Here is a 26,473-nt window from a genome sequence, read left to right on the forward strand (position 1 = left end):
TCTGCTGGTTGTGCCGTTGTATTGATTAAGCATCTGCAATGTAATCCATCTTGGGTTTCTAGTACACCCACTTTTGCTACTCCTGAAAACCTCATTATAAGTCAAAACATTTATTATCAGGTTTCTTAATGTGACATCACTCTGCCAGCCACCACTCTAGTGTGTGCATTTTGTTAAATTTTGCATTATTCTGAGTAATTTGAGTAAAAGTCGTGGTATTTGAATTCCATTTTCATTTGTCAGTCATCTTTTATAATAGCTTTCCAAATTATTATTTTTCTGATACATGCAAGAATTGTTCTTTTTTTTTTTAAATCGGGAATTTTCAGTTTCTGTAATGTTTGAATTTTTAACAGTGAATGTGTATTATGAGAATGTGAGCAGAAAAATTAATAAATGCTTTAGGGAACAAGGTCATGATATATGCAGAGACTTAACCATAAAGGGGTTTACTGAAGTATTGATTATGAGCAAATAATCTGAAACTTTGACTATCCAGTAATAGATGGTTGAATACATTGTTTATGACCATGCAGTGGAAGATTATGCAGCCATTAAAAATTGTTCTACAGACATGTATTTATTAATTTGGAAAGATGTCTATGATATACCAAAGGGAAGAAAAGCAGGTTACAAAATAATATGTACCATATATAATCACACATTAAATAAAAACAAAACAAAACAGTAGAATAGTTGATAGCTTCAAAAGCCCTCCCGTGAGAAAACTACCTGGATGCTAAATAAACTACAACAGTATAGCAAATGTATCTTTTTTAACTTTTATTTTTTAATAATTTACAACTTACAGAAAGGTTACAAAAATAGCACACAAAACTCCCATTTATTCTTCACTCAGATTCCCCAGTTATAAAATTCTACCCCATTTAAATTTTTGCCTTCCCTCTTTCTCTCTCTGTCTCTCTATACGTATATGCAGAGAGAGATAAATAGATACAGATATATTTTTTCTGAATTATTTGAGATTAAGTTGCTGACCTATTGATACATTACTATTAAGTACTTCAGTGTGAATTTCCTAAAAACAAGGACACTCATATGAAGCCACAGTAAACCATCAAAATCAGGAAATTAACATTATTGTCATTAATGTTACCATTAAATCTCCTGCATCTTCTGCATTGGCAGGCAGATTCTTTACCACTGAGCCACCTGGGAAGCCCACATGTCTCTTTAGGCTTCTTCAATCCGGAATAGTCCTCAATCTTTTCTCGTGTTTGAAGAATTGAGGTCTATTTTGTTAAGTGTACCTCAGTCTGGGTGTGTTAAATGTTTTTTCATGATTAGATTCACATTAGGTATTTTTGATAGGACCACCCTGAAGTTTTGCTCTGTTCTTCTCAATGTCCTCTGCTTTCAGGAGTCCCGAAATGTTGATCTGTTCCATGATTGATGGTGTTACACTTTTACTTGGCTAAGATGGTTTCTGTCAAGTTTCTCCATTGTAAAATTAATAAATATTTTGTATTTTAGTATTTAACATCCACTATGAATGGAGATATGGTTAATATCCTGTTCTTCATCTAACTTTTACTCAGTGGTTTTAAGTGTTCATTGGTAATTCTTCAGTTATACTCTGATAGTTGGCAAATGGTGATTTTTTCTGATTCCATCATTTCTTTTATACTCATTAGTTAGTATTACCTTCTTCTCCCTCCCTTTCTTCTTCTCTTCAAGAACTCATAGATGCCTGTTTTTTTCCAATTGGTTATAATCCATTACTATCATTATTTATTCTGGTACTCAAATTGTCCCAGATTTGGCAGATGGGAGCTGCTTCAAATTAGCTCCTTTGCCCTTTTGACATGTTTTTGTTATTCTTTAAGACCTTCTTTACATTTATTTGGGCTTCCCTGATGGCTCAGACGGTAAAGCGTCTGCCTGCAATGCGGGAGACCCGGGTTCGATTCCTGGGTTGAGGAGATCCCCTGGGGAAGGAAATGGCAACCCGAGTGGGGTTTCCAGCACTCTTGTCTGGAAAATCCCATGGACAGAGGAACCTGATAGGCTACAGTCCATGGGGTCGCAGACTCGGACACGACCGAGCAACTTCACTTTCACTTTCACTTTCACTTCAGTTCAGTTCCGTTCAGTTCAGTCGCTCAGTTGTGTCCGACTCTTTGCGACCCCATGAATCGCAGCACGCCAGGCCTCCCTGTCCATCACCAACTCCCGGAGTTCACACAGGCTCACGTCCATCGAGTTAGCGATGCCATCCAGCCATCACATCCTCCGTCGTCCCCTTCTCCTCCTGCCCCCAATCCCTCCCAGCATCAGAGTCTTTTCCAATGAGTCAACTCTTCGCATGAGGTGGCCAAAGTACTGGAGTTTCAGCTTTAGCATCATTCCTTCCAAAGAAATCCCAGGGCTGATCTCCTTCAGAATGGACTGGTTGGATACATTTATTTAAAAGATATTTCGGGCATATTTTTAGCTTTCTCTGCCCCAGGGTTGGAATCAGCCACTTTCCCAAGGAGCTTTGCTTGTTTTCATTGAAGGTTGGTGTTTAGAAACCAAGATCTGGGTGCTACAGGGTGCTCATTGCTACAAGGTTGCTGCTGTTTCCATGCCTTCTCAGGGGACAGATCTACGAAATACATAAATGTATACAATGCACACCTATAAAGATACATACAGCTCTATCTATCCGTGATGTTAGGAAAGATTGAAGGCAAGAGGTGAAGGGAGAGACAGAGGATGAGATGGTTGGGTGGCATCACCGACTCAATGGACACGAGTTTGAGCAAGCTCCGGGAGATAGTGAGAACAGGGAAGTCTGGCGTGCTGCAGTCTATGGGGTCACAAAGAGCCGGACACAACTGGGCGACTGAACAACAACAGTAATAAGTTAGACATCTCTTCTGGTGCCCCAAAGAGATTGTATCTTAGGTTCTTTAGGAAATGTGGATCATAGTGTCCTCTGCTTTTTGTTTATTTGTTTATTTATGACTGCACTGGGTCTTCGTTGTTGCACATAGGCTTTCTCTAGTTGTGAGGAGTCGGGGGCTATCCTTTGGTGCTGCCCGCAGTCTTCTCGTATAAATCCAGGCTGTCAGAGCACCCACACTATTGTCCATTATACCATACTTCCCAGTGTAGATGTGTTATACTGGAGTCATAGATTGAAGACTAATAAACCAATTCTGATGATCCCATGGACTGCACCCTGCCAGGCTCTTCTGTCCATGGAATTCTCCAGGCAAAAATACTGGAGTGGGTTGCCATGCCCATCTTCAGGGGATCTTCCCGACCCAGGGATCGAACCTGGGTCTTCCACATTGCAGGCAGATTCCTTCCTGTCTGAGCCACCAGGGAAGCCCCATGGTTAAGCTGAAAAGGGGTTTATTATTTATTATTAGGAGGATCTGGGGTAGCTTACTGAATCAGTGGGAAGCTGAGAAGCAGGCTTGGAACACAAGCAGGACCATGAAGACTGGGGAGCAGAGAATAAGCCAGATGTGTCACAGAAAGAGTTTGGTTACAAGACCAGTGCTGTTGCTGCTGCCACTGGCCAGCGTGGGTACCATGCTGGCTGGTGACCATCCTGGACTCTTGGATCTACTGCCATTGCTGGTGTTGCATTACTGATGAAAATCTCTAACTGTCCTTCATCTTTGTATCACTCAGTAAAATTCAAAGGATTATGTAGAAGCATTCCTTTGATGGAGCCCAGACCTCACTTTGGGCTTCCCAGCTGGTGCTTGTGGTGAAGAATCTGCCGGTCAGTGCAGGAGACAGAAGAGGCTCGGGTTTAGTCCCTGACTTAGGAAGATCTCTAGAGGAGGGCATGGCAACCCACTCCAGTATTCTTGCCTGGAGAATCTCATGGACAGAGGAGCCTGGTGGGCTACAGTACATAGGGTTGCAAAGAGTTGGACACAACTGAAGCAACTTAGCACAGAACACACAGACTGCATTTTAAAAAGAGCAGATTTGGTATGCTTTCTGATTTAACTGTCCTGGTAGACTCTGGGCAGAATGGTAACAGAAACAAATAACAGCTTTCCCAGTGTTGATCTTTAAAGATGTAAGATACTTTTTCAGTTAACCTTGATCCTGTTATGTGATGAAATAGGTCAGTAACATAATTTAAGGAATTGGCAATTAAAGAATTAGAAGGCACTTGTTGCATATTGGTTAAATCCAGTGAAACTCAGAGTGACCATTTTTGGTTCATTCTGTTTGGGTCATGGATTAAAAAGCAAGAATTCCAGGTGGCTGATAACTGAGTCATAAAATACATCTGGGTTTTCTGGTTAATTTTAACTGTAGGTAAAGAACTTCAGTGGATATTAAAGGATAATATATTTTAGAAAAAGGCTGGTGATTTTGCTTGTAAATATGCTCAGGATCAATGTTTTAAGAATTTTTTTATACAGGCCAAAGTTCCCTTTCACAAATGCTGTAACAAAATATTTTCATGCCTTATCTGATGGCTCACTGAATGTAAGCGGTAATGCATATAACAAAATTTCAGTGTAGTACAAAAAGTTGGGTCAGGCCATGAACCAAGATTTGGCTTTTATCAACACTTAGTGGAAATTCATTTTACTAGAATTCTGAACTTAATGATTAAACTTTTTGAATGCTTACAATAAGCCAGGTGATGCACAAAGTTTTGTGTGTGTGTATACCTATCTATTTGTATATATCTTATCTTTTAATCCTCAAATAACCTACAAAATAAATATTATTATTGATAGTTTAAGGCTAGAACTGAGGCTGGGAGAAATAACTTGCCTAAGGTCACACAGAAAGTGTTGGAGTTGAGTTTTAAATCCACATTTGTTTGACCCTTGAGATTGCTCATTGTACTAGGAAGAAAAATCCTTAATTAGATCACAACTTATCTCCAGATTATCATTCTTGAATATTTAGCTCAAGAGGTTTCCTTGTCACTAGTTCTTAGAGGACAGCTTTCTATTTTCAAGAACTATCATTCCATCCAAGATTCACTCTCTGAGTTAAAAGAATATAAATTGTTACTCCACATCGTCTTTCGCTCTTTGTCCTAGTCTTGCACGTTGTTGGATGTGTGGGTGATATGATTTTCTCATGGTTTAGGTGCGACACGCAGGGTAAGGTGGGCAGTGTGGCATCTCAGGTCATTTCTGATACTCACAACTACCGACTGTTAGGAATTTGTAAAAATATTCCGCCCTTGCAAAAACCGTGAATACCTCTTGGGAGCAACAAACATTGTTCTTTCCCATGCATCTTGTGATAGAATCCTTGGTGCTGCAAGTTAAGTTTGGGTTTTCTAAAATTGAGAAGACAAGTTTTGTTCCATCTTTATCTTTCATGGTTTGGGGACTTGCCTGGTTGTCCAGTGGTTAGGACTCCATGCTTCCCCTTCAGGGGGCGTGGGTTCCATCCCTGGTTGGGGAACTAAGATCCTGCATGCTGTCTGGCATGGCGCGTATCACCCCTCAAAAATAAAAACACCAAAAACTTGAGTGGTTTGGCTTAGTTTTCTGACTCAAGACTGGTTTTTAGTCTTTTATAAGTACTTTAGAAAACCTGTGGATTATACAACTCTCATTTTAGCATTGAAAATGCTTCTCCTAACCCTAATGTTTATTATTACCCTAATCCTGGTAGTGTAGCAATAACTGAAGTTCAGGAAATGAGATACAGCCACCCTGATGCAGGGTAAGGGCTTGGTGTTATTGGTAATAGACAGTCTTAAATGATTTTTCAGAATTTTAATACTCATTATACTGTACTGATTTTGCTTGCTAATATTCTGTTACTTTGAATATGAAATGTTTCCCCCTCAATTTAATTTTATTGGGTATAATGGGCTTTGAGGGTATATATGTGTGTATGTGTATAAAATAAATATATATATATTTTCAATTCAGGTGCTTTATGAATGCTATATGGAGCTCTAGAAGGCAAATGTGGTACTGGGGTCAGAGGTTAATAGATTCAAAGCTGCATCTCTGAATTCCTCCACAGCTGAATTTGTGTACAAACACCCATCACTCCCTGTCTAGGCTCAACGCTTTTTAGTCTGATATATCGGTGGCGCTAGTGGTAAAGAACCTGCCTGCCAATGCAGGAGATGTAAGAGACACAGATTTGATCCCTGGGTTGGGATGATCCCCTGGAGGAGGGCACAACAACCCACTCCAGTATTCTTGCCTGGAGAATCCCACAGACAGAGGAGCCTGGCAGGCTATGGTCCATAGGGTTGCAGAGTCAGACATGACTAAAGTGACTTAGCACACATGCATGCATAGACAAATACCCTGGCAGAGAGTGGGGCAAAATGTTATGTCTTTATTTTCATTAGCAGAGCTCTCAGGAAAGGCCTGCTTTATATTCCAACAGGAGAACTTATTATATGTGAATGGGAGAATTCAAAAGGACTGGAGGATTTTTTTTTTCTTTAGTTTGCAAAGTGATACACCCCTGTATATGTCGTAGATGAATTTCTTTTTTTTCTCCTAAGTAACCATCCTATGGAAGCAGTAGAAGTTATTTGTAATTTGCATGTCTTTATAATGATACTTTAAAAGCTCTGTGGCTTGGAACCTGGGGCCAGGGCATAGAAACTGTTTCATGGTTGCAAATGAAGGAGTTCCTTAGAACAGGAGGGGAACTGCAACAGAATGCTTGAGGCAATATTAAATTGGGGTGATTTTTCAGAAAGTGACAAATGGTTTATGTTTCCTAAGTCTGAGATGGGTTCTACCAGTTCTAAATGGCTGCCAAGTTATGTTATCACTTGCCGGCTTTGTAACGGCCTCAATTATTTCCTTCCTCAGCCCTGTATGATGAGATTCGTCAGTTTCGCAAGGCCTGTGGGGAGGCTCATCTCAAAACCATCTTAGCCACAGGAGAACTTGGATCTCTCACCAACGTCTATAAAGCCAGTATGATAGCCATGATGGCAGGTAAGCGTTTTATATTGAAATGATGGTATATATTGAATGGATGCTTTTAAGAGAAATTGGTAAGACGAAGCATTTGGCTATTAACTGAAAGTGCTAACCACTTGCGGAAAAGGCAATGGCAAACCACTCCAGTACTCTTGCCTGGCAAATCCCATGGATGGAAGAGCCAGGTGGGCTGCAGTCCATGGGGTCGCTAAGAGTCAGACATGACTGAGCGACTTTACTTTCACTTTTCACTTTCATGCATTGGAGAAGGAAATGGCAACCCATTCCAGTGTTCTTGCCTGGAGAGTCCCAGGGACAGGGGAGCCTGCTGGGCTGCTGTCTGTGGGGTCGCACAGAGTTGGACACGACTGAAGTGACTTAGCAGCTGCAGCAGCTAACCACTTGGAGGATTTTTTTTTTTTTTTGTGGGAGGGGTCAGCTATTTTATGAATACACGTGCAGTGGGAAATGGTCACAAACTTGGCTTTCTTCCACGTTTTTGTGTGGCGTTTCATCACTGCATTATCCTTGTAAGGCAGTAGATGGCTCTCTTGTTAGTGAATTGCCTTCTGCGTTAGTCTTTGATTATTTATTCATCAACATATGTTAGACAGGAATTTCTTTAACTCTGACTTATTCCTCTCTGTGAATTTAAGTGTTTGATTTTTTTCAGACATCCATATCCATCCTGTCTAAGGCAGCCTGAGCTTTTGTCTGTGTTTTATTTTTTTTCTTCTTAAATTTAGGGCAGTGTCATTGTTTTGTTTTTTGTTTTTTTTTGAAATGTAGCTTGACTCAGTCTTTGTTTTCACAAACAGCAGGTCTAGCTATTCATACACCCAAGCTTGACACTGATTGCTTTTTCTCACTGATTCAAGGGAATCAGTCTTGAGAGTTTTGTTTTTCGCTGTATTTCATACATTCTTTCCATCCTGTGTGCTGCTATCTTAGGCCACTGTCATTCCCCACATGGATCACTTCAACGGTCTTCTAACTAGTTTCCCAGTCTCTGCTTCTGTCCCCTTTCAATCTGTTCTCCACACTGTTGCCAGAATGATCTCTCAGGAATGCTAATTGGGTTGTGGTACTGCTTGTTTAAAATCCTTCGGTGGCGGCCCTTCGTTTTCCAGATACAATATAAATTCCTTCAGCTTGGCTTTGATAAAGGTCCTTCCCAAGACCCTGCCTGAGCCTCCTCGGCCGCCTCCTTTTCATATGTGGGGCTCCATGGAGTTACCTGCCGTGCCTTGCAGGTGGTGCAGGATCTTCTGTTGTGCACAGACTGTAGCTCTCGTTCAGGGGCTCAGTAGTTGCGGCATCATGCTGGCTTTCTCGGAGAAGGCAATGGCAACCCACTCCAGTACTCTTGCCTGGAAAATCCCATGGATAGAGGAGCCTGGTAGGCTGCAGTTCATGGGGTCGCTAGGGGTTGGACACGCCTGAGTGACTTCACTTTCACTTTTCACTTTCATGCATTGGAGAAGGAAATGGCAACCCACTCCAGTGTTCTTGCCTGGAGAATCCCAGGGATGGGGGAGCCTGGTGGGCGGCTGTCTGTGGGGTCGCACAGAGTCAGACATGACTGAAGCGACTTAGCAGCAGCAGCAGCAGCAGCTGGCTTTCTGGTTATGGCACATGGGCTCCAGAGTACACGGCTCAGTAGTTGCTCCCCCTGGGCTTAGTTGCTCTGCAGCATGTGAGATCTTAGTTCCCCAGCCAGGGATCAGACCCTCATCCCCTGCATTGCAACGTGGATTATTAACCACTGGACCACCAGGGAAATGCTCCCCATAGAGGTTTATTGAAACCTCTGTCAGATAACTTACTATACCATGATGGAGTGTTGCATCTTTAGCTGCCCTACTAGTGGCTCCATGTTTGGATGAATATACATGACTTCTCGTTTCTTAAATTTGGGCCTCTATTGCAGTCACCCTCTAGATTTTTCTACTCATGTACTTTTCATTAAAGACTCTCTCAGACCTAGCGTGGTTCCCTGGAATTGTACTGAAAATTAGCTGACCAGGCATTAATGAAGCTGTTGCTCTGGTTTGCTGCTGTATCCAAAAGATCTCTGCCCTGCTTATTTTATTTAGAGTGAAATCTCTGAAAACCTAAGGATAGGGAAGAATGGAACATTGTAACGAATGGGTCATCAGTTATATTGGTATTCCAAAGGTCCTCAATGATAGAAGATGCTGGGACCCTCAGGTGCCTGGGGAAAGCCCATTGGAGTCTTAGGTAGACAGGTAGCCTCCCTTTTCATGCTCCTAGCAACAGGACCAGGGAGTTAGCCCAGAATGGCGTGATCCAGGTCACAGTGAAAGTGTATTCATTCTGGGTGAGCAAGCCAACCCTGTACCTATTGCTTAAAGAAAGGAACATTATTAGGTCCTCATGCTTGGACACGTCTGTTCCACCCTCCACTCCACCCTTTGCATCCACAGACAGAAATGTGACTGGAAACATGCTGTCACCTGTCTCTTCCTTTTGGCTTGTATCCCTGTCCATTTTGTTTATCTACTTTAGTTTTTCATCTGATCAGTGTCTGATACTGTGAGTGATGGAACTAGTATTTGTGATGTGCTTTACTAGATACTTCAAAATTATGTTCCTTCACCTTCACACCAGCCCTGTAGCTGATGAAGAAACTTGAGATGGAGGGACTTGCCTAGGGTCCCAAAGCTAACTGAACATATAAGTCATTATTTGAACCCAAGTGTTCTGGCCTCACGTGTATCGCTTTTTCAGTTTTAACTCACCTGTCTCCCAAGGCACTGTGCCAGACCTTATCATGAATTAAAGGCAGTCTTTGTGAGATGTATATGAAAGCATCTAGCACTTCCTGACCCACAGGTTTTGCTTCTCATTCTGTTACGGAGCTATATAATAGAAATGAAGTAGTTTTTGGAAAATTTTTTAAATGAAATATGTGGACTGCCTTTGTTCCCCTTTGACGTCAGGTCCACTCTTTTTAACCTTCTGCTCCAGGTGCAATAACTGGTCTGATTTTATCACCACGGATTAGCTTTGCCAGTTTTAGAATATTATACTTATACAGTATGTACTCTTCCGTGTTTTTTCACCTACATGCCCTGAGGTGTAATACCTGTGAGATCCATTCACGTCATTCTGTGTATAAGAAGTTTGCTTGCTTGTTTTTCATTGTACAAATATAGGAGTTGCTGAATTTATTGATACAAGGTGCTTAGAATAGTCTCTTACTAGTCTGATGTCTGTAGGGTCCGTAGTTATATCTCCTTTTTTATTCCCAGTATCAACCATTTTTGTTTTCTTTCCTGTTGTTGTTGTTCTTTGTTTTGTTTTGGTAGAAAATATAGTCTTGCTAGGGATCTGCCAGTTTTATTAATCTTTTCAAAGAACCAATATTTTGCTTTTTTTGCTTTATCATTCAGTTAAAAATGTTTTCTAATTTTTCTAGTTGTTTAGAATGTTATTGGAGTGTTATTTAGTATGAAATGTTTAATTTCCAAATATTTTATGTTTCTATGGATATCATTATTACTGACTTAAAATTTAAAATTCTTTTATGCTCAGAGAATACCCATTTTAAGAATCTTTTGCCTTTTGTAATTAATGAGATTTATTTTATACCCCATTTTATGGTGTATTTAAGTATCTGCTTCAAGTGCACTGAAAAAAGTGTCATTTATTTGCCAATGTCAGTTGTAATGTTCTGTAAATGTCAGTTAACTCAAGTTGGTTGGTCACATTTTTTAGATCTGATTTTGTTTCATTTTATTTTGGTCTACTTGTTCTATGAATTTATTAATATCAAAGATTTCTGATCACTGATCACCATAACAAATATAATAGTAATGAACACTTTTGAAACATTTCAAGAATTACCAAAACATGGCACAGAGACTTGAAATGGTACTGATAGACTTACTTGATGAAGGGTTGCCGCAAACCTTCAATTTATAGAAAATGCAGTATCTGTAAAGTGTAATAATGCAAAGCACAATAAAATGAGGCATACCTATATTCCTCTTTACACTTCATTTGTCACAAATATAAAAAACCTTAGAGCAGTTCCATTTACACCCTCATTAGTCCCCAGAATTATTTTACTATTCTTCTTCTACCTGTTTATAAACCCCTCCTCAAAGTGATGTGATTTTTAATAGTCATTTGTCTTTTAAGAAAATTAAAAGAAGAAACCTAGGTAAAACCAGTCTTTTGCATGTCATTTCTTTATCTCTTATTCTTCTTGTAGTCTGCTGGTAATTAGTTCTCTCAGATTTTGTTCATTGGAAAATGTCTTTTTTCACCTCCATGTTTCAAGGGTGGTTTGCTGAATATAGAGTTTTACGTTACAGTTTTATTTCTATTTCAGTATTAACCTTATCATTCCATTTCTTGGAATTCTGTTTCTTCCTGTTTTCCTGTAAGTAATGTTTCATTTTACTCTGGCTGTGGCCACAAATATTTCTCTTTATTTTTCACTAATTTGACTATGATGTGCCTAAGTGTGGTTTTCTTCATATTCATCCTTCCTTGGAGTTTATTGAGCTTCTTGGATTTGTAGGTTGTTGTTTTAGACATTTAAAAAAATATTTTTTCAAATATATTTTCTTCCCCGGTCTTTTTTTCCTTCTGGGACCCAAGTTCCTGAGTGTTAGATATTGTCCACAGCTTCCTGGGGCCTGTTAACTTCAATTTTAATCTCCCCTCAAACCTCCAGCCCCCTTTTTCTGAATGGCTAATATACATGGATCTTTCTTCAAGTTCATTGACCTTTATTTTCTGCCTTAAATTTACTTTTATTCCCATCCACTGAAATTTGTGCTGATGAAAATTTTTAGTTTTAGAATCCATTTGTTATTTTTTAGAATTTTAATTTTTCTAGTCTTTTCCAATTTTTTTCATTCACTGAGATCATATTTTCTTTAAAATTCTTGAACATATTTGTAATAGCTGATTAAAAGTCCTTATCTGCTCGTTTGTATATCTGAATTACCTTAAGGTCTTTATCTTGAGCTGCCAGTTTCCTGATGCCTAAAAATAGTTGCCTTATATATTTTGTTCAGTTGTACAGTTATTTATATAACTATTTCTAGCAGGAGGGCAAGTCTCATAACATGTATTCTATCATGGCTAGAATTCTTCATGGCTCTTGTTTTCTCATCAATTTAGCATCAAAAATCTTGAAAGAAGTTTGTCATTTACATTCATAATAATTTTTATCTTATAATTTTGATAACCATTTCTATAATTATAAATCCAATTCTCTAAAGAGAGAGAGGTAAAAATATATATAACTATGTTAGTCTGGTGTTATACATCACTGTAAGCAAACACTTGGTTATTCAGAGTGTGTTTACATTTTTGGTCAACTAAGTGATTAGTAGCCTAGTTTTTGGTTTAATCTAGGGCTTCCCTGGTAGCTCAGTTGGTAAAGAATCTGCCTGCAGTGTAGGAGACCCAGGTTTGATCCCTGGGTCGGGAGGATCCCTGGAGAAGGAAATGGTAAACCACTCCAGTATCCTTGCTTGGAAAATTCCATGGACAGAGGAGCCTGGGTTGCAGTCCATGGGTTGCAAAGAGTCGGGCATGACTGAGGAACTAACACTGAGGAATCTTTCAAAATGTTTTAGGGGAAGGAACCATGGTCATGGGAGTGAGAAGACTTGGACTCTTATTCTGTCTTACAGAATTTGTGACCCTTGAACAAATAAATTCATTTAATTATCAGTTCAAATGAAGTAACACATGTGATTTTGGTGTAGCTGTGTGTGCTAAGTCACTTCAGTCATGTCCAACTCTTTGCGACCCCATAGATGTTAGCCCGCCAAGCTCCTCTGTCCCTGTGATTCTCCAGGCAAGAATCCTTCTTTGGAGGATCTTCCCAACCCAGGGATCAAACTCGTGTCTGTTGAGGCTCCTACATTGCAGATGGATTCTTGGCCACTGAGCCACCAGGGAAGCCCTGGTATAGCTGTAGGAGATAAAAGAAACGGCCGGACTCTATTCTGTACTGATCCTAAAGCTTATTGTATTAGTAGAATTGTTTAATGAATCTTACATATGAGCTTGTTTTGCCAGCTTTTGACTCTGTCTTAAAAAAGAAAGTTATAAAAAAAAAATCTGATTCATTGAGAATCATAATTAGATGTGTCATTTTTTTTATGGTATACTTTTTAGATATTGTTGTCATTATTTCTAATTCTTTCATAATGAAAGCTGTAGCAGCCACCTCAGCTCTTCAGCCATGTGTGAGATCACTTATTCAGCAGCCACAGTGATCCACAAAGATCCAAGAACCAAAAAAAAAAAATAAATAAATAAAAAAATAAAATATTTTGAATAGATGAAATATATGTGATATAATCTGTAATATAACAATAATGATAGGTAGCATTTCTTGAGCACTTACTGTGTGACAGGTACTCTTTAAGGGTTTTATTTGTATTTAATCTTTACAATAACTCTGAGAGGTAGGTATTCTTCTATGGTAAAATAAGAATTAAATTAAATCAGTTAAAAGGGTATCTTTATTGTAGGGACTTCCCTGGTGCTCCAGTGGCTCAGATGCTGCACTCCCAATGCAGGGGGCCCAGATTCAATCCCTAGTCAGGGAACTAGATCCCACGTGCCCCAACTAAAGATCCTGCATGCTGCAACTAAGAAATTGGTAAAAGCAAACAAATAAATAAATAAGACCCCTCTATTTAAAAGAAAAAAAAAAAAAGGTTATCTTTACTGCTGTTTTGTGTGGTCATTATTGCTATTTGTAAATATCCCAGGTATTTCTGTCTTCTTTACATCATTTCCTCTGTCTGTAGTAGCCTTCTCCCCTCCTGATAGCCATTTTTAAAGATTTAAGTGAAATTTTCATACTCTGTCAGATTTCTCTATGATCTTTTAAAGGCAAAACTAATTGTTCATACTATCCTTCTCCTTGGATAATTATAAATACCAGTAGCATTTATCATATAGTATCATCATCAGTTGTTTTACCTGTTAGGGGTATGTGTGTATGTGTGTGTATATATATATAGTTATATATACATTGTGTGTGTGTGTGTGTCTGTGTGTATGTATAAAACTATGAACCTCCTTGAGGCCAACGAGGTTCTTATCTTACTTATCTGTATTCTTCTGTGATTGCTACCATGTCTGACATCTAGGACAGCCTAAGGAAATATTGTGGAATATACAAATGAATCAATGAGAAAGACAGAGATAAAGAAAAGTGAAAACAGGCAAAATGAAATGAGATTAGATTAGATCTAGTTCCTCTTTCCGGATGTGTCACAACTTTGAGGAGTTTGGACATGTGGTTTTGAGAGCACGTTTCTATTTTAATTGAACAAAAAGTTAGAAAAAATATACCTTTGGCAAGGAGATTATGTATACAAAGCATGGCTTGAGCAATCCAAGCGTGTGGTATGATGTCTAAAGGGTTTCTTAGGATTCTCAGATAGTTCCAGAGGCAAGGAAAGGACCAAGGAAAAAACGTTTTGTCTTGACTTTTTCATCAGTGAAATGGATCTTGGGACTTCCCTGGTGGTCCAGTGGTTAATAATCCACCTTTCAGTGCAGGGGACTCGGGTTCAATCCCTGGTTAGGGAACTACGATCCCGAATGCCATGGGGCAACTAAGCGCTTTCACAACTACTGAGCCCTTGCGTTACCAACTAGAGAGTCCGTTCGCTGTGATGAAAGGTCTCACGTGATGCAACAAAGATCCTGTGTGTTGCAGCTAAGACCCGAGGCTGCCAAATAAATAAATAAAGTAATTAATTAAAATAAAATATTTCAAAAAAAAGAGAAAATGGATCTTACTTTTACCTTAGTGGAAATGTGGTGAGGGAAATACAAAAAAAGAAGACGGTGAAGTAGGAGTAAACAGTTTGAAGGGAATATAATCAGGGAAGAGAAACGAGCACCATATTTTTTTCATCAAACAATCCAAGAACAAGGTGATAGGAAGTAAGATAGAAAGGGAAACATGCTTATAGAAAAGAGAAGTCGAAAGCAGGTCATCTACTGCTCAGGGATTTCCACCCAGCAAATGCACACATTAAGAATAACGCCAGATTGTAGGCATGTGGCTTTATCTTTCAGTAGCCTGGACTGTTCACACACACGCAACAGCTAACAAGCTCTGCTCTGAAGTTATGCTAGACCTTATCTTTGGAAATAATGCAGGCATGATAAATAAGGCTGGAGTAGAAAAGCACTAAAGATGCAATCATAATGTCATCAGGTTTGAATTGCTGATGAAGATCTGTGGGAAGAGTACAAACATAAAAATATGGGGCTTGAGAAAAGCAGACCTTGAAGGGAATGCGAAATGAGTTTTGAACTTGGCTGGGATTTTGTAACGTATAGGAAATCAAAAATGAAAAAAGTAGGAACCAGGGGAGGGAATACTCGAAATGCAACCCAATAAGATCAAAGTAATACAGAAACAATGAGATGAAGCTGAGAAAAAGAGAAGAAAATAGAAGGGAAGCCATTAAATAAATAAAAAAGGGAGAAAACAGTGGGAAATTTGCTGTGACTGAAGGAAACCAAAACCCTAAAAATAAAAAAATGCTGTGATTAATAGCAAATTAACATCTAAGACTTTTTTAAAAGTTAAAAAAAATTTAAATATGAGTCAATCCTAGTATAAATGACAGTATAGATTTATTTTTCCAAAGACTGTCATAAGTCACACTGAGTCCTTCATCTTAGGCTGCAAATCTTTGTATCCTGAAGGAGTATTGATCCAGATGGCACGTCCAGACCCCTGTGGTGTTCCAGCCTGTTTTTTTTTTTTTTTTAAATAAGATCTTGCCTTTCATAGGAAAAGCATTTAATTTATGAAAAAGTTTGCTTCAGTTGAAAGTTTATCACTGTGGAAAGCATAAGAATACACATGGGTATTAGGTTAAAAAGTAAAGATTTTAAAATGTAGATTTATTTACAGTTCCTTAAACCAGCCCTGAAAATTAAACCATTTATAGAGTAAAAACTAATTAACTTGCCATCTTATTCAAGGCCCCAAGCAAAAATTTCAGAACGTTTACCTTAGCCCACCCACACCCTCCCCATCCTTTGTGAGTGTAAAATAAAAAACTCCGCAGAAGAGAGGACTTTCCATGTTTGCTGGCCTCCCAGCAGGGCAGGAACTCCTGACGGTGCATTTTGGTCCATGCATGTCATTTTTTAAAACAGGTTAAGTCTATTTAAGCATAAAGCATTTTCTGTGCCTCCTCATGGCTAGACTTCTAGGGAGGAGGGGCAGGGAAGGAATAGCTTCCAAGCTTAGTTTTTTATGTGGTGTATACTAGTCTGTGTAAAATTTTACTATGTGAAATTAAAAAAAAAAGTAACCCACCTTATTCCAAAAGCGTATAACTGCCTTTTACAGACCTGGCTTGCTAAGAGAAATCCCCCCGGCAGAAAGACTTGCACATAGCCCGTGCCTAGAAAATGCTTCTTTATGGGATGGGTCATCAGGAACAAGGACATCAAAATATACAATTATAAACAACACATATAAAACTCATTTTTTAAAAGAGATCTATATTTTTCTCAGCAGAAGAAGTAGGGATTTTTTTTTTCTTAGTGGAATTCTGGTTTATGACTTGGAGGTGAGACCCATAGGTGGTTGCTTGTGTCTCTGAGATTGTTATTCATTTGTCTTTATTTCCTAACATGTTGATTTTTGTTATTTGTCATATGGTATCTGTGCCAGTTACTCACCTATTAGCAAACTCATAAATGCTGTGGAATTGAAATCCTTGAATGGGCCCCTTAGTCCTTTGCATTGGGGAGATACTTGATATACATATTTGGGGTTTCCCTGGTGGCTCAGTGGTAAATAATCTGTCTACAGTGCAAGAGATGTGGGTTTGATCCCTGGGTCAGTTGGGAAGATCCCCTGGAGGAGGAAATGGCAGCCCACTCCAGTATTCTTGCCTGGGAAATCCCATGGACAGAGGAGCCTGGCAGGCTTTAGTCCATGGGGTCATAAGAGGCAGACATGACTTAGCAACTAAACCACCACCGTACATATTTGTTGAATCATTTCGTGAGCAAAGGTTAATAAATCTTGTGGAGTAGTTCACCAAATTCTTTTTGCAGTTGTCCTAAAGCAAAGTAGGGGAGGTACCTTCTCAGCATTGAGTGGCTTGGAGACCTGAGGCTTGGAGGTTAGGTAACTAGACTGAGGCCACACATGGAGGACAGAGCAGAATTCTGAAGGACTCAACCCCAGATTCCATACTTTAGTCACTGCATCATCCTGCTCTCTGTCCCGCCATCAATCTAGATTATGAAAGATAAGTTTAAGCTACGTTTGACCTTTGGAGGCCCAGAAGTATTTCTCGAGTCCCTGAATGAGATTTATATGTTGAACGGTACTTTTCTATGGAGGACAAGAAAAGTAAGACAATAGAGAGAGAATGTTTGGAGAAAAACTCTAGGGGGTAAGTGAGTGAGTTAGTTGCTCAGTCGTGTTTGACTCTTTTTGACCTCATGGACTGTAACCCACCAGGCTCTTCTGTCCATGGGATTATTCAGGCAAGAATACTTGAGTGGGTTGCCATTTTCTTCTCCAGGGGATCTTCCCAACCCAGGGATCAAACCAGGGTTTCCTGCATTGCAGGCAGATCCTTTACCATCTGAGCCACCAAGGAATCCCCTAGAGGGTGGTAGACGTGAAGGAGCCATGTGAGGGCAAACCCAGAGCCCCACCCATGATAGACCCACAGCAAATCCTTGTTGAAATGAAAGGGAAGATTGCAAGAGAACCCTGAGCTCAAGTAGCTTCCACTGTATCTGCCTGCTCTGCTGATGGTCCCGTGATGATGCATGTGCAGGGTCATGAATATCAACGGCCACTTTCGTTCTGTACAAGGTTCTAGCTTCTTTTTAGATTCTCTTCCTTGGGGGTGCCCAGGGAGCAGCTCACAGGCAGCAGTTGAAGTGGACCTTTTCTTGTCTACCTGAGGAAGGATGAGGAGAGAGGTCAAGGCTGAGGGCCGTATGAGAATGAAGGAGCAGAGAGATACGATGAAAGGGTGTGAGGATGGAAATGGTACTGGAGCATGTGTAGAAGGATGGCCAAGCATGGGATGAGGGAAGTTGAAACATCCTCATGCAGAGTGATTGAAAGGAAAGGGGACATCTTATTTGGGAAGAATGTGAGCATTGGGGTTGTGATATTGTGTTCACATGCTTTTATGCACGCATATACACAACAAGTGGAGAAGGCAATGGCAACCCACTCCAGTACTCTTGCCTGGCAAATACCATGGACAGAGGAGCCTGGTAGGCTGCAGTCCATAGGGTCATGAAGAGTCAGACAAGACTGAGCAACTTCACTTTCACTTTTCACTGTAATGCATTGAAGAAGGAAATGGCAACCCATTCCAGTGTTCTTGCCTGGAGAATCCCAGGGACGGGGGAGCCTGGTGGGCTGCCATCTGTGGGGTCACACAGAGTCAGACATGACTGAAGTGACTTAGCAGCAGCAGCAGCATACACAACAAGGCACGAAAAGACATGATTGTTGTCTATTACCCAAGGACAGAGGACTGGCACCTTACTTTTAGAAGATATAGAAAGATGGATTTCAGCCCAGTATAAAGCAGAGTTTTGATAAAGTCCAAGTTTTCTGGAATTTGCATGGCCACGTCAGGAAGTAGGAGGTATTCAAAGAACCAGCTGGGATGACAGCCCATTGGAGCCAGTATTAGATACATGATACTCAGCGACCATTGGGGTACTTTCTGCTTTGGAGGTAAATATGATCCTGAAAGAAGAAACATTGTATATGATCCTTTGAATCTAAATGTTAAATATGATCCTTTGGCTCTAAGTGTTAAATGTGATTCTTCAGTGTTGAGCCTGATACTAAAGGAGAAAAATATTTTACATGCCTGCACACATACACACAGGTTGTGTATGTATGAAATTTCTGGGTAGACTTAAATCCAGGATAGACAGGGCCTGCAAATATGGGATTAATGGGAAAAGAGGGAGGGTATTGGTTTTCTAAACTGTACCCTAAGAAAGTACCAAGAACTGGGTACTTTAAAACAACGGATGTTTCTTCTCACAGTTCTGGAGGGCAGAAGTCTGAAATTAAGGCTGTGTCCACAGGGCCCTCTCCTTCTGAAATCTGTAGCAGAGAATCCTTTCTTGCTAGAAAGCTTCTGTTGTTTGCTGGCAATACTTGGGATGCTTTGTGTGTGTGTATTAGTCATTCAGTCGTGTCCAGCTCTTTGTGACCCCATGGACTATATATAGCCGGCCAAGCTCTTCTGTCCAAGGATTCCTCTAGGCAAGAATACTGGAGTGGGTAGCCATTCCCTTCTCCGGGGATCTTCCTGACCCAAGGATCGAACCTGAGTCTCCTGTATTGCAGATAAATTCTTTACTGTCTGAGCCACCAGAGAAGCCTTGGCTTATATTAATAGATGAGTTACTCTCATCTCTGCCTCCTTTGTCACATGGTCATCTTCCTGTGCATTTCTGTCTCTTCTAAGGACGTCCATCATGTAATAGCCCAGCTTACATAGTAAGACTTTTTTTTTACCTAACTGGTTGCAATTGAAATGAGTATTTTCAAATAGGTCACTTTCTGAGGTTCTGGGGATTGGAACTTCAACATGCCTTTTTAGGGAGCACAATTGAACCCATAACAAAGAGAAGCAGCGTTCTTGCCCTATGGTTCTCTTGTTTCCTGTAAAGACCTGAAGAAGTTTTGAGAAAAATACATTGAGTCAAACCAGCAAACTTAAATTCAGGTACAAAAGATTGATTTTTCCCCTCTAAGCAGTGTTGGATGGCTTTGTGGATAGGGGAAATCTAGTAGATATTAAATATTTTTATCTGCAAAAAGCATTTGGTAAGGTTCTCAATAGGAGATTAATGGCTAAAATAAAGAATGAAGCATTAGGAGATAAATTTGCTTATGAGCGAGAGACAGAGACTAACAGTAGAAGGAAATACTTTTTAGATTGGAAAGGAGTGACATACAGCACTAGCCAGGAATCAGTTTTGGGACCTATGGGTTTTTCACTTTATTTTTATTGGACTTTGTAATAAAAATACAGATCTTCAAACAGTCCAAGACAGAGTGAGTAATACTACAAGCATCAGTAATCAAAAGTTATTCTCTATCATAAACTAAATGACTGATAATAAATACTGACATGAGACTACACAGTGTACCATAATATTATAAAATGGAGCAAGCGATTCTCCTGTGTTCTCTTTTCTTCTGCAAGGGTGAATATTTCTTTATTTGTTTTTCACAAAATATTTGCAGGTTTCTCGGTTTACTTTATAATCCAAATCAATGAAAAAAATATTTTTTTAAACTTGGAAAGATGTGTTAACTAAGAGAAAAATTGGTCAAAGCAAGACAAAGGTTATATTGCTGTCCTTAGAATAAAGAAATTAGGGACCCTGTGTGTTAAATTTCTCAGTAAGCTACTGAATAAAAAAGACTTCGGGAGTGAGGGGGCATCATTGAAATCATCACCTTACTCTGCAGTCATGGCTTTAATGGAAGCTTATGCAAAAAAAGGCATTGTTAGAATGATAAAGCTATATATCTGAGGGAGTGAAATATTATCTAGTATGGGGATTTTTTTCTTTTCCTTTTTAAAAGTTTTAATTTAATGGCTCTAAAAAACCTGTAAAATTAAGTAATTGTACATGTAACTTTTGTCTTCCCAGGAACTAGTTAAGTATGTGGGAAGAATACTTTTCAAATTGGAATGTTGCCTGCAACTCCTTCTGTCTCAGTTACTAAAAGGTCTTTGCAGATTTCTGTCTGTTTTTTCTTGATTTGTACATCGTCAGATAAGCCAAGAGGAATAGAGCAACTAAACGCTCAAAAATTAACTCATAAAAATTCCAAATGTTTTGAAAACTGGAAAGAATAAGAGAAACTTATAGGATATAGAGAAACTTTTGTTCATCTCAAAGCTTTCATTTTATTAGGTAAGAAAACCAAGATTCAGACAAGTCAGATTCATGAGGAAATTACCCCAGAACAAATGAGTCAAAACACAGTCTAGGTTCTCCACCCAGTTTGCAAATTAGAATTTCCTGAAGAGCTTCTTCCATAAACTGTTGAAAAGATCCTACCACCCAGAGATTCTGATGTTAACCATCTTGAATGGGGGCATTTGAATGAGTACTTTAAAAAACTCCCTTCGTGTGTCTACTATGTAGGCAGGAATGAGGCCTTTGATCTGGAATATAGGTTTCTTGATGATAAGACAAGAGTCCTTTCCACTCATCTTAGTAGTTTAGAAATTATTCAGGGAGAGAATTACAAATTCAAGCGGAAAAGCCTTTAGCAAAGACAGTCCACAGTGAACAAGCTGACTGTTCCAGTAGTTAGTTACCTTACAGAAGGCTCGTTGGGAACTCTGAACCAGTATTCCCGTAGAACAAGATCATGAATTGTTACTTGATCTCCATGCCAGCCCTGAATGTAGCCGACAGAGTAACTGAAATTTCCCACTGCAACAGCAGTTCTGTAGGACCTAACCAACACATAACAGTGTTTTATGGAAGGCCCTGAATTTGTATTTCTAATTAGGTCTCTATGAACATTTTTCATCCTTTTTTGCTGCCTTGATAATATTGAGGTCCCTCTTCCCTTGATCTGCAAGGTATGAGATTTAGGACTTGAATGGGGACTCCCCGCCCAGGTCCGAGCTGTGCTGGGGAGTGGAAGGAAATGAGAGAGTGAGGGGTGGTAAAAGGGATGGGGTGAAGACAGAGGGGCTGGAGGAGAGACTGGTGGGGAAGAGAAAGGTGAGACTTTCTGTCCTCCTAATACCTAGGGTATTTGTTTCCCTTGAACAGGCTCATCCAGCAGGTATTTTATGAGCATCTAACGTTTATCAGCTGCTGTTCTGGGCATGGAGGGCCACAGTCCATGGGGTCACAGGAGTCACACACAACTCTATTGTTAATAAAACAGGAACAACATTCTGGGCATTGGAAAAGGAGACGACAAGAGAGAGGGGAGAGAAAAATAAGAAGTAGCGCCTTCCCTTTAAATGCTGAGTGTCTCTCAGTCTGGTGAGGAGGTGAAAAAATGGGGTTTATGATTTTCCCTATTGGGAACGGTAGGACCTGTGGGTACACTTACTCTGGGGCTTCAGGAACATGCTACCCTCTGAGGTCTCACAGAAGGATTCACAAAGCAAGTGACCTGCGTGGAGGAGTCATTAGGTGCAGAGGAGGAGGGACATCTCAGGCAAAGAAGCTCATGCCCTTTTATACCTGGAGCTGTGAAGAGCATACCATGGTGAGAATACTGATATGATTAGGGTGGAGACGTGGCAAGTGAGTGGATTAAGCGAGTAAGCAGCCTGAGGCTTATGGCTCTGCTATAGAATTTGCATTCCTGTCTGCCGGTGTGGAAAGTTTTTAGCCTTGGCAGTTTATAGCCAGGAAGTGAGTGATCGACAAATTCGTTCATCCATTTCTTTCTCCACTATGTGCTAGGCACTGGGGATGAAGATCAATAAGATGCCCTTTCTCCAGACTCCCCGTCCTCCCTTCTTGCTCTCTGCAGTAGTGGAGTAGTGATCAGAATTTCACTTTCAGGGGAGTGAATTTAGGGGGAGACCAGGAACCTGTTAGGAGGCTGTTGTCCCAACCTGGTGACCAGGATGAGGAGCTGAACCTGGGCAGAGCAGTGGGGCTGGAGAGAAGTGGACAGCTGAGGGGGATGCTAAAGGGGTGGAATGAATAGTATTTGATGAACGGTTGTCTGCTAAACAGGGGAGAAAGAGGACAGAACAGCTCATGATGGTGCAGTTTGTAAGGATAGGGAGTTCAGAGGAAACAAGGCCCCCAAAAGGTGGGGCTTCAGATGGCACTGGTGGTAAAGAACCCACTTGCCAATGCAGGAGACATAAAACTCTGGTTTGATCTCTGTGTCGGGAAGGGCCCCTGGAGGAGGGCATGGTAACCCACTCCAGTATTTCTTGCCTGGGAGAATCCCACGGACAGAGGAGCCTGGTGGGCCACAGTCCATAGGGCTTCAAGAGTCGGACTTGTCTGAAGCAACTCAACACACAGTGCAAGGCTTTTTCTGGCCCAGGAAGCTGAACCTCTGCCTCCTGTTACAAGGTCCTCCACCTGTTATCCATCAGGGTCCTTGGCTTTCCTCAATCAATAGAAATTGACTAGAGGCCAGACAGGAAATTCAGGCAAGGCTTTACTGGGGTCACTGCTGAAGTAGGGGGAAGGGAGGAGTGAAATCAAGTAACAGGTTCCCTGTTCCCTCTCTGAGATGGGATAAGGTGGTTCCTATTTATATGGGGTGAGGGTAGGGATGTGTCCAGAGGTCAGGCTGGAGGGGTGACTTAGGTGTTTTGCTCACCCCTTAGATGCTGTTGTGTACAAGGGTACATGTGCAGTACCCTGCTTTTGCTCCCAGATCTTCAGAAGTGGCATTAGGGGGTTTTGGGTCTCTGTTACCTTTCATCCAGAATTCATCCCAACTGTACATGCACGCAGTTATTTTTATTCCCATTCGGTTTCTTTGTATTTTGTGGCTCAAGGAGAGGTGTGTCCAGGTGTGGTTGTTGTCATTGTTTAGTCACTCAGTTGTGTCCAGCTCTTTTGTGACTCCACAGACTGTAGCCTGCCAGGCTCCTCTGTCCATGGGATTTCCTAGGCAAGAATTCTGGAGAGGGTTGCCATTTCCTTCTCCAGAGGATCTTCCTAACCCAAAGATTGAACCCATGTCTCCTACATAGGCAAGAGGATTGTTTACCACTGAGCCATCTGGAAAGTCCGTCCAGGTACAGGCATTCCAGCAAAGGATCCCAGATCCTAGACCTGTCTCATAACCTGTCCATTTGTCTCCCCAGCTTGTTGCAGAACCAATCCCCCGGAGTCTCACCACTTCTCCTCTATTCTTCTGTTCTTGTAACAAGGAGAAGAATTTGAAACGAAGTCTGAGTAAGGCTATGAAGATAAAAGAAAGAGAAGTTATTTTTATGTTTAGAAAACATTAGCAAGACAAGGCACATAAAGCAAAACAGAGAACGAATACAGTTATTTCAGTGATTCAGGAGCAGAAAGGAAATTCATGCTTTTACTTGAATTATCTTGATGCTTTGCTTTCCTAGTGACCTAAGAATTCGTGTTATAGTATGTTTTTTGTAAAAAATTTATCATCAGCTGGGACATCGAAAGTTAAGTTTCCTGTGTTACAAAGCTGCTAAATTGGGCAGGGGACAACGGGGGAGGCACTGAATAGTCAATGAAATGGGGAAGAATTTAGATCATCCATGTCACATGAAGCCAGCAAAAGGCTGTTTGTAGAATGTTAGCTGCTATCACACTGGTTTTATATTAACATTCTAGTGAATAATTAAAATTTGCCTGTTTATTTTTTAATAAAAAGGAAGAGCGTATAAATTACCTCAGAGTTTATAATGTTATCTCTAGTCGTGTTCATGGATGTGGCAGTTTCTGAATAGGACTGCGGATGAGATAACTTAGTTAAAAAGCAGATTTTCTTCTGCTTTTTCCCGTGTCCTCATCTCACAGCGTTCATTATTCTAATGCCATTCAAAAATATAAAATGAAAATCCTTAAAACTATCACTTGGAGACATTTTCATTAGAGATGGTATTTTCTAAATTGAGTGGTTATTAAATACATTTTTCTGCTGAAATTATTTTTGAAGTACATTTCTCACTTTCATCCTCTGTCCTTATATAAGCCCACCCCCAGGCGTGGCTGATAATCCTGTCTTCCCTCTTTGCTTTTTTTCCCCCTCTTTGTTTTTTAACCATACAGACTCCCTCATACATCACCTCAGTGTGCTTAGCTGCTCAGTCATGTCTGACTCTTTGTGACCCTTTGGACTGTAGCCCTCCAGGCTCCTCCGTCCATGGGATTTCCCAGGCAAGAATACTGGAGTGGGTTGCCATTTCCTCCAGTGGATCTTTCTGACCCAGGGATCGAACCTGCATCTCCTGTGTCTCCTGCATTGCAGGCAGATTCTTTACCTGCTGAGCCATTGGGGAAGCCCCACGAGGTGATCAGGGACTCCTTTACAATTGAATATAGTTTTCCATTGAACCCACCCTTCTCCACTTTTGCTTTTTCTGGTTGTTCCTTCAACCAGAAGGAACTAGACTGGAAAGATTCCAGATTTTTATTCAAGTAATTGACCCAGGGAAAAAAGTACCTCCCACAGAGATGGGGGAGAAGGCAATGGCACCCCACTCCAGTACTCTTGCCTGGAAAATCCCATGGACGGAGGAGCCTGGTAGGCTGCAGTCCATGGGGTCACTAAGAGTCGGACACGACTGAGCAACTTCACTTTCACTTTTCACTTTCATGCATTGGAGAAGGAAATGGCAACCACTCCAGTGTTCTTGCCTGGAGAATCCCAGGGACAGCGGGGCCTGGTGGGCTGCCGTCTATTGGGTCGCACGGAGTCGGACACGACTGAAGCGACTTAGCAGCAGCAGCACAGAGATGGGAAAGAGATTCAGGCTCAGAAACAAAGAAAAGGACATAGGCATTGCGAAGCCACCATCTGTGGTCTTGGGTGATGTCGCATTTGATTCTCTTAAGGATATACATTGTTCAAGTAATTCTACACCCAAAAGGGATTACTGAACTCCACCAATTTCCAGAGGTGGGGTGGTGGTCTGAATTTGTGTGTATTAGTAGGAAGAGTGTTGGTAGGTAGTAAGGGGGAAAATACAGCTGAGGAAAGACAGGAAGACACTCAATGGTATTAGAAGAAGAATCTTCAGAGGATGATGAAGTGATGAATAGGAGAATTTTTTTTAAATATTTACTTATTTCTTTGTTTTTGTGTGCACTTGGCCTTCATTGCTGTGCGGGCTTTCTCCAGTTCTGGTGAGTGGCGGCCACCCTCTAGTTGTGGTGTGTGTGCTTCTCACTGAGGCGGCTTCTCTCGTTGCAGGCTACAGGCTCTAGGCGGGCAGGCTTCACTAGTCACAGAGTGAGGCTCAATAGTTGGAGCTTATGGTTTCCCTGCTGCATATGGGATCTTCCCAGACCAGGGATCAAACCTATGTCCCCTGCGTTGGCTGGTGGATTCTTAACCACTGGACCACCAGGAAAGTCTGACTAGGAGAATATTAACACGGAATGATGTGTCTCCTGTTCCCAGGGTCAGAAATGGGGGAGAGGAAGCATTTGGCTGGAGAGTCATTCAGAGTTCAGATGCTTTGGGAGCTTAGAAAGGAATTCCCAGTGTGGACTTTTCAGACAAAGTGTCCCTTTCCTTAGTGCCCCAGATAGGTCCAATCAAATAAAAGTAGAATAATGGGCTTCCCTGGTGGCTCAGACAGTAAAGAGTCTGCCTGCAATGCAGGAGACCTGGGTGCAGTTCCTGGGACGGGAAGATCCCCCGAAGAAGGGAATTGCTACCCACTTCAGTATTCTTGCCTGTAAAATCCCATGGACCGAGGAGCCTGGTAGGCCACAGTCCGTGAGAAATGACTTAGCAACTAATGCTAATCAGTATTCTTGACTGAAGAATTCCATGGACAGAAGCAGTCCAACAC

At 40.8% G+C, this 26,473-nt stretch overlaps 1 protein-coding gene across 1 annotated transcript in view; it reads left to right on the top strand.

The window, feature by feature from the left end:
• Positions 1-26,473, top strand: part of DERA (deoxyribose-phosphate aldolase (putative)) — a 119,828-nt gene that overhangs the window by 56,357 nt on the left and 36,998 nt on the right. Inside the window, exon 6 of the mRNA XM_010858744.1 lies at positions 6,795-6,923. Within this exon, the coding sequence (XP_010857046.1) occupies positions 6,795-6,923 (129 nt within the window). The remainder of the gene's footprint in view (positions 1-6,794; positions 6,924-26,473) is intronic.

This window comes from Bison bison, unplaced genomic scaffold, assembly GCF_000754665.1.
Source record: "Bison bison bison isolate TAMUID 2011002044 unplaced genomic scaffold, Bison_UMD1.0 scf7180017864390, whole genome shotgun sequence".
NCBI classification, from domain to species: domain Eukaryota; kingdom Metazoa; phylum Chordata; class Mammalia; order Artiodactyla; family Bovidae; genus Bison; species Bison bison.